Source organism: Paraphaeosphaeria sporulosa (genome assembly GCF_001642045.1).
Source record: "Paraphaeosphaeria sporulosa strain AP3s5-JAC2a unplaced genomic scaffold CC84scaffold_6, whole genome shotgun sequence".
In the NCBI taxonomy this organism is placed as follows: domain Eukaryota; kingdom Fungi; phylum Ascomycota; class Dothideomycetes; order Pleosporales; family Didymosphaeriaceae; genus Paraphaeosphaeria; species Paraphaeosphaeria sporulosa.
Window position 1 is genome coordinate 9,740 of NW_017253365.1, and position 15,191 is coordinate 24,930.

Genomic DNA, 15,191 nt, shown 5'->3' on the forward strand with positions numbered 1-15,191 from the left:
CACAGCTTGCGCATTAATGCCCGGGCATTATGCAAGCTAGTACGGAGGTGCATTTCAAAAGTTCTTGCCTCCCCCCGGCACCTTGGCGGACAGGGGTTCTCAGCCGTAAACTAAATGGGGTAATTGACTCCGTTTTTGACAGGGGTTTGACAGGGTGTTTGATAGGGGATCTATGAATCTATCTCCATGAACGATCTCTGCCCTCCTTGTACTCATTACCTCCTTCTAGCTCAATGATCTTTTGAATATGAATTGGGATGCGCTCAATCCAAGCCTGAATCTTATCCTGAGGTAGATCCTTCCAACACTTCTCCCATACATAAATTGCCTCAGCCCTAGACTTTGGAGCTCCTTTCTTTGTAGTTTCTCTTTTCATCCAAAACCAACAAGGCTCAATTGCATTAAGATCTGGTGAGTTCCCACACCAAAGAAGCCTCTCTATCTCTTATAGGCTATAGATATAGCTTTGTGCATAGTGACTATGTAAAAGAGCCTTATCTTCTTAGACTATTATTGCTGGCCTTTTCTTTTAACAAGATTTTGCGAAGGGGAAGAGCTTTGGGAGTAGGATTTTAGATTGGTAACGATACCAATCAATTCCAGATCCAGATCCTCGTGATAACTTGCCATTCCTTTTAGTCCATTTCCATTAAGGTTACCGCCCAGGTTGGGTACGTAGAGATAGACGCCGCATGCCATTTTCTATCTCCCATTTCTCTTTCATGATAGGTTCAAGTTCTTGATTCAATCTCTCAATCTCCTTTATAGCCTCCTCTTTCTCTGCCTTTGTCTCTGGTAGCCAGCAATGACAAGGTCCCTTCTCATCATATGAAAAGCAGCCCCAAAACATGAACTCAGAGTAGCCTTTCCACCTCTCTCGAATACAGCTTCTTACAAAGGCTTCATCTACTTTGCGCTAAACTTGATAGCCTCCGCGTCTATGGAGTAAAACAACAGAGGTTTCATCAGACCAGATCACATTCTTCCAGTCCTCAATAGTCCAATCTTTATGTTAAAGACACCAGTTTAGCCTCTCTGCCCTCATCTTCTTCGTCAGTCCAGGCTTCCTCGTTGGTTTTGTCTTCTTGAATCCTGCAATCTTGAGAACCCGCCAAACTATTATAGATGATACATTCACTCCCTTTTGACTAAGGTCCCCAGCAAGATCAGTACAAGATTTCTCTCGCCCATAGCGATCAGTGCGTACAGAGTTAATCACACTTTTAGAGATATTAGGTTGTTTTATTGGCCTGCCAGATCGTGGAGCATCTTCAAGATAGCTATTTTGAACTTGCAAAGGCCTTTCATCTGGATCAAAACCTCGTTCAATTGCCCGTGAATAGATTGATCGAATTGACCGTATAGGAACATGAGTAATATGATTGATCTCTGCATTTGTAGTGCCTATAGCTTTTAAACAGACAATAAAGGCACGAGTAGCAATATCATATTGAGGCATGGTTGAGTAATTGATTGGATTTGAATTGATTGAATTTGAACTGATTGAATTTGAACTAAAAACCCTTTAAAAAACCCTCCAAAAGTTGAGGATACGTATACTCGGAGTCAATTACCCCATTGAGTTTACGGCTGAGAACCCCTGTCCGCCAAGGTGCCGGGGGGAGGCAAGAACTTTTGAAATGCACCTCCGTAGGAGTCGTCGAATCGTTACAATCCGTAATCAGCAGCATCCGGCCCGTAATCAACAGCATACGGATCCACTGCGGGAACATAACGTGGCCATGCGCGTGATGCACGGGTTCGCGTAATTCGCACCCCAACACCATCACAGTTCTACAAGAAACGAGGCTATCGAGCCACATATTGTAGTCATTATTATTATAGGATTTTTTGGTGGAGTGTTATTGTCAGATTTAACCTCTTTAGGTCAAGAATCAATGAATGCAATTATAATGATTGCCTTAATTATTCTGTGCATGTGTTTTTTCCTCGCTAAGACTGTCAAATGAGTCTTTCACATGCGCTGCCCAGGACCTTGGAATATCAAGGTAGCTTTCCATCTAATACACCGGACAGCGCAAATCTGACACGTCTAATTCTATAAATACTAACCCGATTCTGATTGGATGCCTAAGCGAATCTAGCGGCTTGGTAAGGCCGAAGGCAAACTCCAAATGTTTGATCTGACTCTCTGTGCAGCAATCCCCCTCATAATAACCCCCTTCACCCCTTCATTTCTGCGATCCTGTAAAATACTTCGAGCTTGTAGCCGCATTCTTCATCTTAGACCTTGTTCCACCCGCTGAGGATGCTTCCATCACTCCTAGCGGATACTTATCATCGATATAAGCAAGATACCGACGACATTGCGACATGGCTTGCTACGACAGCCAGGCGATTTGGATTCTCATCTGATATACTCACAGGTAACTCCAAAATCTCAGCCCAACAAAAGAGTAAACGCTTGAAAGGAAAGGCACGGAAGGAGGGAAAACAGACTAGTAGCACCGATACTTCGCTGAAACCATCGACATTCGCGCCGAAATATACCATCGCCGTCAAGGACTTCATTACGTTGGCAGAATTTCTGGCACCCAAACTAGATGTAAAAGTTCCCACGCCAGTCTGGGAAACAATAGAAAGAGCAATTAGCCTACGACAAGGTCACAACGACTACCATGCTCAGCAGCAAACCGCCACTAACGGGATTGACGACGGACATGCGTACTTTTTGGGAGTCTTGGAGAAAGTGAGGGATGTTCTCAAATCCCGTCGCCAAACAGGACCTACTCCGCCACAAGGCCAAACCACTCCAAGCAGTGATCCAACGGAGGATGTTGAGGTTCGCCTCGACAACATGTTCGCAGCTTTGACGGTCGAAGAACCCTCTGAAGGCTTCCTCAATGCCCCGGACATTGCACCCGCCACCAAGAGCGATAAAGCAACTGCTATGTATATAGTTGAACCTTCCGACGACCCACTTGAACTTTATCTTGCAACTGCTGCTATGCTTCAGGACTGCTCCAGAATCCGAAACGCGATTCGGCATGCGTGGAGGTCGTATTCCCAGCGTGCTGTGACTCTCACTGCAGCCGCTATCACCACAGATGTCGGTATCAAGATAATACAAGAGTTGGAGGAGCAGTTCATGACGGACCATCCGTCCGAGTCTAGTACCGTGAATGCGAGAGGAAAATTCTTCGCGGTCCAATGCGTTCTTCAAGGTCAAGATCCATCAGCACGTCTGAGACACGACGATCCCATTAACTTCACCTTGTATGAACTTGCAGAAACCAGTCTCGTCAGTACACATAGTCTGGTAGACGCTTTTAGAAGGGTCCTCAAAGTCAATGATTTGCCATTGTACAAGCCCGGGTTTTACGGAGTGTTTGATCCGGCAAAGGACCGAGCGAGCATGACAGGCGGGGAGAAATCGGATGAAGACAAAGTCCTCCTTCTAGAACTTCTTTCGGACATCGTGTTCTTTCACCAAGCTAATAAGGCGGGTCAGCTGAAGGCAACTGACGAGTTTACAAAGGCCGTGGCCCTTCTTAAGAGCCAGGATCGTCATACGATGGCATTGGATTTCGCCGCTCAGATCCATTTGGACATACAGCAGTGCCTTAGGGGCCAGTCAGCAATGGGTGCCGTCGACTTAAAGATCTATGTCATGGCCTGTAAAGGATCTTTGAACCAGAACTTCGAGTTCCACGCAAATTTACGTGTCGAAAACTGGCCACGAGAGAACGACCAGCCTCTGAGGATGATCTCGGAAGTCATGGAGCGTTGGCTGCTGAAGGACACTTATGGTGAACTGAAAGCGAAGAATGTATGTCTCTCTACTAGCTCATAAACACGCTGGAATGCTGACTTCGAAACAGTTGACTGCACTGGGCATAGTAAGACAGATTCCGCGCTCCCGGCTTTGGGTGAATTTTAGCTGACGTTCCATAGCCTCTTGATCAACTGCCACCTTCGTACGCATTCTTCAAAGCTCACCCCTGGCTTTGCGGTTCCTTAATGTTTGGTATAAAGCTCGACATGCAGGAAATGGGTCTCGCTCTTCTCAACGCCTGGGGTTCTGCAAAGTTCACAGCCCAGATCTACAATGCTATTAGACAGGAAAAGTTTCTCACGAAGTCGTGGCAGGACATGGATCTGGCTATAATGATTCACGGCGAGCCTGCGATGTTTGTTGGCGATAGGCCCAAAAATATGGACGACTACTTCCAACGCTTTGCCCTGTCCATGGGCTACTCGGCACAGAACTTTGCCCAAGGCGGTAAGCGGAAGCATTCACGTCCAATCGTGTCAAATAAGGGTCCGCGCGGTGAACTCAAATTAAAGGACGCAATTCCGGTTGCATATGAGCTACGTTTCGGATATTCAAATTTCGAAAGCAAGACGGTGTCGGACCCGGAGAAAGTGTTGGCGAAGGTGCTTGAGATCGACTACGAACTTCATCCGGAGGTCGTCGATGGCCACAAACGTCATGGAAAGCGACACACAACACCGGAGGCTCTCACAATGATCTGTCAATCACTGGCCTCCGAAGATCTGGCATTGACCTTTGATCATTTCCGTCTGCACCGTCAAGCTTGGCGACTTCTTCGCGCCATCAAGGACAATGTTGCTGATGACCTCCGGCGTATCTACGGCCCTGGATATCTTGAGACCGAGAATCAACTCCCCTTCGTAGTTGGGTATATCTTCATGACAGCCGTCAAAACGAAGAAGCTCGGCGCGCTTCTGCTGCCAAAGAAGGAAGATATTGTCAGTTCCAAGCTGCTGATGAAGGCGTCAGAGGCTCTCGAAGGTATGATAGACAGCGGTGCAGGCGGACTGGAGATCAAGATTCTTCGCGAGAAGTACGGCATGGAGATCGAGGTCGAAGTGGAAGACGCAAACGGGGTGACTATCACTACCGCCATGGCCGGAATGGCTTCCACTTAAGCCGCTGTCTCGATAAAGAAGCACCGCGGTGTTGCGAGCGAGGAACTAGAGGAAGAGCGACTACCATGCTAAGTCGATAGGTATGTTTGTATTCTCGGTACCCTTGTGTCAGATGTCACGTATTGTCCGAATTCTGATGAATTTTGAATAATGGATTTGATGAAATTGATTGATTGTCCCTGTGTTGTCGCGTCGTGTGTCTTGGAAGTTCTTTATGTTCTTGTGTTCTCTCTTGCTCTCATCGGCAGTCTCCTTGTCCTACCTCGGGAGCCAGCCACCTCACTTTGGTTACGGGAACAGGGCTTCTGTCAAAGTAAGGTCAAGATGCTTACTACACATCGTGCTAAAATGCTGTGAAGTCAAGGATCTCTCTAACTGGATTAGCTCAATGGATTACTGCCAATGAATGAGCTACCGGCTATGCCGTAGTCCGCCTCAGAACGTCAGATCGCTGTCTTAGCCGAACTATGACACTGGTAGGCTTCCGCATTATTCGGTTACCGTGGCTAAACTACTATTATGGAGCAATGCACTAGGTGATACGCACGGATGTCTAGATAATGATGGTGTGGTTAATGCCACTGGAGGTTACTCAGCTGCTATGCTACCGCAAAGCAGTAAGTGGAGACCCAATAATTCCACGAATGCTATTTATTTAATGCTGCTTACGTTTACCGTGCATTAAGTCGGGACCCATATGCTGCTGGCCCTCATCATGTGACGTCAGTCTTTGTCCTTGCTAATGGATAATGCTGGCCTTCTTAAAATCAGTATTATCCCTTATCGTGCCGTCTTCCTTGGTTGGCCTGCAAGAATCCTTTGTGATTGTAATAAATCCATTATAATCTTTAGGCGTATTGGGGTTAAATAAAGCAACGAGGATGGGGAGATGCTCCTTAGTAATGCTCGTTGCGGTTTACCTGTATAGACTAGTAGTTGTTAGAGCAGCGCGTTTAGCTGTTGACTTTCTTAAGCTTGAGTGAGCCTAATCTAAGGAGAAATATGCTGTTGCACTCCCATATATACTAAACAAGTGAGTGTTAACGTTAGTTGCCGTGGACCATGAACTTGTCCATTATCTGCTAGACGTGCTGCAAACAGCCTCTTGGCTGGCGTTGCTATGGGGTGCTCTTGCTGTCGCTCTTGTATGTGCTGTTGCCGTCGACGTCGTCCTTAAATAGCTCCGATAACTCCAATGCCTGCTGCACGATCATGAACCGGGCGACCTTGATGACGGCCGATAATATGGGGGGTACTGGTTGGCGCCCTTCCAACGCCTGGCTGACCTGCACTAATCCATCCATGGCTTCCCACATTGCGGCTGCTACGGGCTCTTCTTCGGCTTCGGGCGCCTCTACGCTCGCCAACAACTCGGGTCGCTCCATGCCTACCAAATACGGCATCCATCCTGTCCGCTCCAACCACGGGTTCAACCTCGTCCCGCGCACCGTTCTGGATCGTCGTCTCGGCCCGCTTCTTCACCCTAGCCCATGCCTGGTCCATGTTTCTGACGACCCGCGCCCACGCCGTGTCGCTGTCCATGGGTTCGGGGGTGGATTCGGGCCGGTGGACCTCGGAATACTGTGACCCGATGCCCTGGACAAACAGTCGCTGGTAATGCACGTGCCTATGTCTCTGCTTGCTGCGTAGTGCTATGCGTTTCTGCTCAGCTTGGCTGGGATGACCCCCTCTGGTGGCTGGCGACCAATGGTGCGCTTTCTGCCAATGCTTCCTCATCGCTTCTTCACTCTGATACACTTGGTGGCACCTCTCCAGCTCCAACTGGCACATGAGCCCGTCTGTGTACACAGGTAACTGGCCGGTGGGATCGACGGCCTCACAGGGCACCTCGAGCTGGCTCGCATACTGGATCAAGCCGGCCCACCTACCCACCTCTTCCGCTATGGAGTCGGCTTCCTTACGGTGAACCCGGTGATGCCGCTGTAAATGATGTGGCACCTGGCTGGGTAAAACACCGTGCCTGCACTCTCTACATATCGCCAACGAATACTCGGGCAAATGCTTGAAATGCTAGCCTGCAACGCTGCTCTCGGCCATGCTGGTAATGTTAATGCTGCTGCGGTGGTGAGTTACGGGTTACGGGTTATGGATGCTGGATTGCTCAATATCGCGTAATGGTTAACGGGTCACTCTGCTGGCTGTGATACGGGTTATGGGTTGGGGGGCTGCTATATTGGTTGAAGTATGGATGAATGGTTATACTGGTAATAATATATATATCCTACTATCGATTTCTAACGCAATATGTCTTTTTGTACCGTGGAATCTGACACGCGACGTGACGCGTCGTTGCTCGTGCTGGATGTTGATCCCTATGGCGGAGTCGCCTTCGATGTCTGATCGCTGCCTCACCAACCTTACCCTACCCTAACGCGCAACCCTAACACCTGTAACCACACGGAATCTGTGGCTGCAAAATGGATGGGCGGTGCAGCTCGACGCGCTGAATCTCCAGCCCAAATTTTGGATGGATTGGCCTGCTGGAATGTAACTGGACCGGCAAATAACTTACTGGAGCTGGGCTACGTGCTATAAAATACGCAACGAAATGTGAATATTCTATTACTAGGAACACTGGACTTAGTACTGACTCCAGTTGCCGCCCTGGGATAGGGGGAGGCGGTAGAAAGTTACGTTCCCCTCCTACTTACCACCTAATCTTATTTCAGTAAGTGCTAATTAGCCAAAAGAGAGATTCTGGGCTAAGTCTTTTCTAGCATATATCTTATAACTAGGTTCTGAAACTTATCCCCTGGAAGAATTACTTGGGTTTGTAAACTCAATATTTCCTTCCCAAACCTTCTCATAGTACCGCTTGTGCTTGCGTCTTTGCCACAAGTACTAGATAACAAAAATAGGGGTTTTCTAACAAGACTGTTGTTACCCAATAAATCTAGTATCGATTTGAGACCACCCTGCTATCTGGTTCGCTAGCCAGCTAGTTGAATGTTGAAATGCTGAACATTGTTGCAACGAAAGTTGCGGGGAGAAAGATTGTGGTAATAACCGAAAGAGTTTTCATTGATATGGCGTCGTGTCTAGAGGACTCAGCTAGCTGCGCATTTAGGGAGTTGTCAATTTGACTGGTATATATCTGCATCTAGTGTATGCCATTAGGTTTCAAACTGTAAATCACTAGAGAATGGGTATTCCTTACTGTATTTAACTGCTGTTGAATACGACAGCGGTGGTTTTCGTTGAAATTAGTAAGGTTTTGGACTGCAGACTCAAGGTATTGGATGATCTTGCCCATGTAGGCCGATGCTTCGTCTATCCTGGTGGTCTGGGAAAGCTGATGATTTCCTTTATTGATGCAATTGAGGCAATCCCTTTGCCATTCGGATACCCGAATCATAAATGATATTTCTGTTAAACATGTGCTCAACCCCACAAGTAAAGAAAAAAAAATCATTCTGGGCCTTGCGCACGCTTTTACTATTCAGGATGCTGCATGGTGACCTTCGGGCCAATATGCCAATCCTCGTAACGCCCATGGCTTCTTCTAGCAAACTACATCACGCTCGATAGACTGAACATTATAATCTGTCGCCCTGTGTAGAAAGCAAAAGGGTAGGTAGATATAAAGGATGGAGATAAGTTCGTCCGCTGCTTTGGATAGATTCTCGAATGATCTCTTGAATCTGATTCTGGATTATGTATCGTTCCCATTGTCCTTCTAGAAGGTGCTCACATAATAAGAAACCCTGGGTAACACATGTTCTAAGGTTATAATGAAGAGACAGTGCCCACGTGCCTGACTGAATCTTCTCCGTTGCTTTGATGATAATCGCTGTTATGATATTAGTTTTGTACGCAAATCGAAAATTCGGTAGAACTCACGGAGTCCATTTAAGTCATCCATCATATTGTGTGATGTGGAGCCCCTTATCGGATATATTGCACATGCTCCATTAAGGTTAAAGAATGCTGGCATAATGGAAGGATGCAAACTGAACCACCGCTCCATAGCTTCGTGAGACTGTTAGGTGATTGGGATAGTAAGGTTGTAGACCTCCCCGCGAGGTCTGGAGCAAATCAGGAGCCTCAATCCAACAATTGCTGCTGGTGGACAACTTCCATTGTCCCGGGTCCATGTAGGGATAGCCGATTCGGATATGTCGCGTAATACTGGTGGGAATGTGCTTATTTGATCGTTCTAAGCAAATGTAAGTATAGAGACATGGTAATGGACCTGTAAAGACCTAAATCTTGTTGTTGACTCCATACATCCAGAGCTTGGATTGAGGAACTTTTATCGAAAGGCGTGCTTCATCTAATCTGTGCAAATATCTGGGCACGAATTGATCTAAACATAGATTCGGGTGATAGAAGAAAGGAACCCCTAGGAGATAATTGGGGTATATATCTCGGTCTCATTGTATTGTGTGGTTGTTCAGGAGCTTTGTGGAGTGACTATCAGTCGATAATAGAGACCATCGTCGCATCACAAGACTATTGACCTAGCCAAGGCTTAAGCAAGATTGTCAGATGAGAGTTGAAAGAAAATGGTCTGAATTTATTGATAGTCATTCCATCTGTCGATTGCTTGAATTTGGTGCTCGCATGTGACGAAAGCAACTTCCGTTTGCAGCCAGCAGACTATCAACACACCCTGGCGGCACCCTAGGTCAACCATGGAAAGAGGGGCACGTAAGCACACCACCGATGAGATAGCAGTCCAAAATTCGTATGCATTCTAATGGCCGGGCCGCGCACTCCTTAGCACGAGCCTGGCGGAGCTGAACAAGGAGAACCAGGCCTGGTACTTTGAGTACCAACTCACCAGAGTGCTGCAGTACGCGACCATTTGGAAGTCGGTCGTATTGCTCGATGAAGCTGACGTCTTCCTCAAGCAGCGTCACCACGACGTCGCCGGCGCCTTAGAGCACAACGCCCTCGTCGCTGTGTTTCTTCGGCACCTTAAATACTTCAGCGGTATTATTTTTCTCACCATGAACCGCATAGAGGTTTTCGACGAGGCTATGAAGAGTCATATTCATCTCGCCCTAGGTTATAAACCACCTAAGGTTGAGATGCGCCGCACGCTCTGGACAAAGTTCCTGGAGGTGGCTACAGGCCACGAGCTGAAACCTGACGTAGAAGAAGCTATTGACGTTTTCATTCAGACGGAGCTGAATGGAAGAGAGATATCAAATATGATTAACACGGCGCAGACACTCGCCCGTTTTAAGGGCTAAAGTCTACAGTTGAAGCATATTGAACAGGTTCTAAAGGTAAGAAGGGAGTTTGAGATAGGTCTGCGTAAGATAGTAAGGGAGGGGAAAACTTCATCGACGGGGCCAATTGTAAGGCGGGGTTCAATATTAGCATTGGTAGGCGAGTGTTAGGATCCGCTCGCGCGTGGCGCGGGGCACCGGCTTATTATACTCCTAGACCAACAATTTAAGCCATTCGCCAAGGACATGAAAGTTAGGAGGAGGTATAAGCTAGTGCATATGGATACCGGTACCGAACACCTCGGGTTTCGGAACACCTTGGCAAAACGCCACACCTGCACAGAACACGCCATATCTCCCCCCAACACACATTAAAATGGATGCCCGTGAGCTCACTATTCAATCAGCCATCAATAGCCTGGGGTTACCGTGACAATTAGAAGAAGCCTAAATGATAAAAGATACGCACTGAGATCGGGCTAGCGCGGATATTCTATTTGTCAGACCTCCCCCACCATGGACCAGGCGGCTCACCCTAAGGTCATGTGACTTGGACTATATAGCACTAGGAGCTGGCGGGTAGAGCCCGTCAGCGATTCGTCTATCCTACATCTAAATGCTACTATCTCTCCACTGTTGAAGTCAAGGCTACACTGTTCACCCCATACCTCTGACACTATTCCTAATAAACCCTATCTTGAAAATGGACTCAGCCCTGACTCCAATTGGCGCCCTGGGTTAGAGTACTGAGGACTGTGCCGAAACCCCCCGTGGAACTAACAATTTTGACAAATGCGGCACCGTGTCGACGAGCGTTACAAGACGCAGTGCCGCAAACGCATGTGACACCAGTAACAGAAGAAGGCCTTATGTCGCTGCAAAATCTAATCCTCCAAAGCGACGCGACGCTTATGCTTTTGACGAAATAAGCAAACAAAGCCTACAGCGACACTTACTGAAATTCGCTAAAGCAGCCCAGTAATCCTTTGTAAAAGGTGCTCTTCAGCAGAACCACATTCGACTTTTAATGGGAATCAATAATGAGGCTAAGCCTCGACGATCAACCAAGTCAGATGTGTTGGCGAAGGGGTCCGGCAGAGTGCTGAGTTATGAGGATGTCCAAGAACTACGGGCGAAGCGTGCTGAGAAAGATGCTGCTAAAGAGGCCGGCAAGGGGAAACGTGGCCGGAAGCGTAAGAATACTGCGCTGGAAGCAGAGGCCAATCCGCAGGATACTGAGGCTGGTCCAACGGTACCGAAGCGCAAAATCGCGAAAGTGAACGAAGGCAAGGCACTGGAAGCCAGAGAAATGCCGCTGAAGGCACCAATAGCAAATATGTACTAGAAAGTGTTATAGTCTGAAGATAAATGTCAATGCTAAGTTACCTTACATGGAGGATGAAGGCTGAACAACGTAGAGGCTAAGGCCAGTTCAAGATGCTACCATGCTAACTAACGTTACATTGGTCAGATCATCATGTGACGGTATCGGCGCATTTCATTCACAAGATATCGGACACTGAGCCCCATAAGATCGCTAAGGACGAAGAGGGGTGCATCAGCAGAAGGAAAATACTTGAAATCGAACTTAGCAGTCGTGAAGAGAAAATACACGCCTAGCACGAAAGCAATTAAAGAGCGTATGGGCGAATCCTTAGCCGACTACATGGAGAAATGAAATAGCAGAATCGCCAGCACGGGGAAATCAAGAATGTAAAGATTTGAGGAGATCGGTGAAGTCCATGCGTCTCGGGACGTCCCACCATCCATCCTCAGTGTTAACCCAAGGATTCCGGCTCTCGGTCCCTCTCTGATACTTCTTCAACATGCCTACCCATGGGCTTCCTGGAAAAATGTTTTTATCAACTGGCTTCAAAGCCATCTTCTCTTCCAAGTATCTCGGCCAATGCATGGCATAAAACCCACCGATCTCTAACGATCTCTTCACCTTAAGTTGTGCCAGCCCGCGTATAAAAACGACGCTTTTCCCTAGCCCAGTATGTATTGGACCCTCTGAATCCCAGTAGACACTCAAATTTTGGATGTTGGTTGCTTCTCGTTGAAGTTGGTCGAAAAGCACGCACCATCGCTGAGGACTAGGTGCGGCGTCGGTCGCGTCGACAAAAACGGTAAGGTCAGAGATTACAGCAGCGTTGTTTGTCTTGAGCCAGGTCATAAGAGCGTCAGGTTGCGATACGTTGATAGCGACGGATTGGAGGAGATCATCAGGTGCATCGTTGAGGGTAGAAAGATTTTGTAAAGTAGGGTCAGTCCCCTCTTTCCAGTAGTAACCTTTCTGTCTATGGAAAAATATGTATGGAGGGGAATACATCATGAATTAAGATGATGCTACCTTTGTTTGAGGATAGAAAGAGGGGGAGAGATGTTAGATGTGGGTTGATGTAGAAAGAGGGGAAGGAAAGATGAACATGGTTTCATCAACTCTAGGCTCACATGCCAATCCAGCCTTGACACATGCAGGTGCCCGAAAATGCCATGTGGCAAATCCTAATTGGTCGCATGAGGTCTCACAGGATCTCAGCAAGCAACTACAAACAACTGCATGAGACTCGCAGCTATCTTCTTGAATTTACTCAACGAGATACTGTGAGGCATAAACCATGTATGCTCCCGTATGCTGCACTACGCTTTGAGAATCACTACTCTGTCCTCCCAGTTTTAGGCCGGATCGAAGGAGAATGTAGTTGGTGCGATGCCAATAATAAGCGCGGGGTCACTGCTGTTCCCATGAAAATTGACATCTGCAAAACACAGCTTGAAACCATTTCACGTTCTAGCAACAATGAAATTTGAGATAAATGAAACGCATGTTCTTTGCTGACTGTGCAATGTGATACTCGGGATTGTTGACGGCTCCCCAATGCTGATGTTGGCGGGTGTGGCTGGCTCGATTGCAGCGATGCCTAATCACCACGCGACTGACTCCGCCCGGACGGTTCGATCCGCACACGAACCAGTTCTAGATTGCCGCAAACCTCCTTGTTGTATTTGGTAGGATCAATGCTATTATACATTGCAACAGTTAGGACGCGTCGTGTCACAATAACCCCGTGAAAATTCCGGCAACTACAGAATACCATTCTATGTAAGTGTGAGTTGCAGACTTTCAACAAGCCGTGCTTGCTTAAGGAAGTACTAAAAAGGAGTGGGTTCCATTTTTCATGTCTTAATACTGCCTCTTTGTATGCTATTGCGAAACGAAGCAGACACATGTACACTGATCGCTTCAATAATGTGGTCCTGCATATGAACAGATTTTGTTGTGAAGTTAACTTGAGTATAGTAGAAAGGTATGGCTGTTTGACACGCAGATACAAGGCAACAAGAACTCGAATAGAATGAGAATGGGACCAAAGAGCAGCGGGTCTCCCTCGCTCCTGTGATGCCTCAAAGTATGCTATAAGTCATAGCCCGTACCTAGATTTCAGGTTTCTCCACCAATCCCTAGCCATCCACGCATCGAATTCGGTGATTTCTGTCGCAGAGCCGGCCAGCATGATGAAATTCGTCACCCCAGTGGGAGTCCAGTCGTAGAAATCGTCGAGCGCGAACGTGTGGCCCATTTCATGGAGTATAATGTGGATGTTCTCGCTGTTTAAGGCGCCGAGGAAGTAGTCGGTGCCGGCACGCTGACCCCAGTCGCCTCCTGCGCCACCTTCGAAGCCGTCAGTCAACCATAGAGATTGGTCTATTAGCATGGTCAGTACTTGTACAGGATATTTAAAAAGAAAACAGAATAAGGTACTTACCATAGTGACGGTCAGCGCCCGCAGTACAACGGCTATAATCCGCGTCTTGGTGGAAGAAGCGGCCGCAGTTCTCGGCGCACTGCGGAATGCCATCTGCATCCTTATCGGTGTACACCTGGATGCTAGAAGTATCGCCCTGGAGCAAATTCTTGTCGCGAACCGCCCAGCCCACAACGTTCACGTCTACTGTCTTGTACGGAAATTTCTCAAAACCAGCAAGGACAGAAATCCATTTGTTGAATTGTTTGCGGACAGCGGCTTCGATCTGAGTGCGTTGGGCCGCCGAAACGGACTTGCTCGAGTCCCAGCGTACGCAGTAGTTGATTTTGCCCTTTCCGGCCATGACTTGGTCGTAACCGTAGTTCTTGAAGCCGAGGGGATTGCTGTAGGTGGAGATCTCGTGATCCCAGACCTGCTTAAGGGGAACCACGAGGTTAGACGGTGGGTTCCAAGTCGTCTGCCCGAGGTCGCGGCTCTCGAAGGGCAATTCCGTGACGTCGCGCTTGAACCTGCAGATAGGAGCTGCCGTGTTGGGGATGGTAGCAGCGAAGGCTCCGCCTGCGAGGAGAGTGGAAAAGGCAAAAGTCTTCATTGTGGAACAGTGACGTGCCAGCACTATCTACCTGTGAGGAGAAATTTGAAGCGCCCGCGGGGTGAAGAAGGAGATGAGGGAAGCACACGAATAGCCTGCGTATCCTGATCTTTTTAAGCCCAACTGAGGAGCGGCAAGTACTTGGCGGCCGCCGCAAGTTAAAGGACGAGATCTCCGCACTCTGCCCTTGGCACGACAGATTCGTTTCTCATAGTTATTTCGCTGGAATTAAAGCGCCTCTTGGGAAAATCATTTCGTGAAGAAAACGCCTTGGCGAATTGCGAGTACAACGCGGAGAAATCGCTATAGGCGCAAACGAAGCTACGCAGCAACGGGTCCCGCGTGGAAATCCTTGTGAAGTAATACCTACATGCCAGAGAATCCACGACAACGAATAGGAGATTTTCCGTGCAAGGTGCTTTAGATGATGCAAATCGATCATCAGGGGGAAGATGGATCCTGTTTCTTATTAGTGCCTCCACTAATTGGTGGGGTTCGCTGAAACGAAACACAGGAACCCGGTTGTAAATTAAATGAACAACTAAACAGATTCTGGCACAATGACGCAAGCTTCCTTGATAATCGAATTATTAGGGCGCGCGGATTGTTACACAGGTATCAAATTAGCCATAACATAGTGGAACACTTCAAAGAAAGCAGCTGTGCGAAGGTCGCGCTTCTCGAGGCCCAGCATATGGAAACCGATCCATCTGGCGC

At 47.8% G+C, this 15,191-nt stretch overlaps 7 protein-coding genes across 7 annotated transcripts; 3 read left to right on the plus strand and 4 right to left on the minus strand.

The window, feature by feature from the left end:
• Positions 1–2,162: 2,162 nt before the first annotated feature.
• CC84DRAFT_1206013 (uncharacterized protein) lies at positions 2,163–5,033 on the plus strand. Its single transcript, XM_018182007.1, has 3 exons — positions 2,163–3,790; positions 3,843–3,860; positions 3,916–5,033. Exons 1-3 carry the CDS (start codon positions 2,270–2,272, stop codon positions 4,912–4,914), a joined length of 2,538 nt encoding a protein of 845 aa, XP_018034646.1. The 5' UTR covers positions 2,163–2,269; the 3' UTR covers positions 4,915–5,033.
• Positions 5,034–6,004: 971 nt separating this feature from the next.
• On the minus strand, positions 6,005–6,651 carry CC84DRAFT_1259721 (uncharacterized protein; the record flags this gene model as incomplete). Its single annotated transcript, XM_018184935.1, has 2 exons — positions 6,005–6,301; positions 6,363–6,651. 2 exons carry the CDS (start codon positions 6,649–6,651, stop codon positions 6,033–6,035), a joined length of 558 nt encoding a protein of 185 aa, XP_018034647.1. The 3' UTR covers positions 6,005–6,032.
• A 69-nt stretch (positions 6,652–6,720) lies between these two features.
• Positions 6,721–6,945, minus strand: CC84DRAFT_1054700 (uncharacterized protein; the record flags this gene model as incomplete). Its single annotated transcript, XM_018173527.1, has 1 exon — positions 6,721–6,945. A coding segment is annotated over one exon (225 nt), but the record flags the coding sequence as incomplete, so codon positions are not given.
• Positions 6,946–9,569: 2,624 nt separating this feature from the next.
• Positions 9,570–10,133, plus strand: CC84DRAFT_1217762 (uncharacterized protein; the record flags this gene model as incomplete). The annotated part of the gene is made up of 2 exons (XM_018182926.1): positions 9,570–9,622; positions 9,659–10,133. 2 exons carry the CDS (start codon positions 9,570–9,572, stop codon positions 10,131–10,133), a joined length of 528 nt encoding a protein of 175 aa, XP_018034649.1.
• Positions 10,134–10,711: 578 nt separating this feature from the next.
• CC84DRAFT_1164803 (uncharacterized protein) lies at positions 10,712–11,489 on the plus strand. The gene has a single exon (XM_018178565.1). The coding sequence runs from the start codon at positions 11,140–11,142 to the stop codon at positions 11,455–11,457; it is 318 nt and encodes a 105-aa protein (XP_018034650.1). The 5' UTR covers positions 10,712–11,139; the 3' UTR covers positions 11,458–11,489.
• Positions 11,490–11,507: 18 nt separating this feature from the next.
• Positions 11,508–12,743, minus strand: CC84DRAFT_786713 (uncharacterized protein). Its single transcript, XM_018187382.1, has one exon. It carries the CDS (start codon positions 12,445–12,447, stop codon positions 11,818–11,820), a length of 630 nt encoding a protein of 209 aa, XP_018034651.1. The 5' UTR covers positions 12,448–12,743; the 3' UTR covers positions 11,508–11,817.
• A 794-nt stretch (positions 12,744–13,537) lies between these two features.
• On the minus strand, positions 13,538–14,712 carry CC84DRAFT_1246202 (uncharacterized protein; the record flags this gene model as incomplete). Its single annotated transcript, XM_018184191.1, has 3 exons — positions 14,379–14,712; positions 13,883–14,339; positions 13,538–13,821 (listed from the first exon to the last, which is right to left on the minus strand). Exons 1-3 carry the CDS (start codon positions 14,472–14,474, stop codon positions 13,538–13,540), a joined length of 837 nt encoding a protein of 278 aa, XP_018034652.1. The 5' UTR covers positions 14,475–14,712.
• Positions 14,713–15,191: the final 479 nt, after the last annotated feature.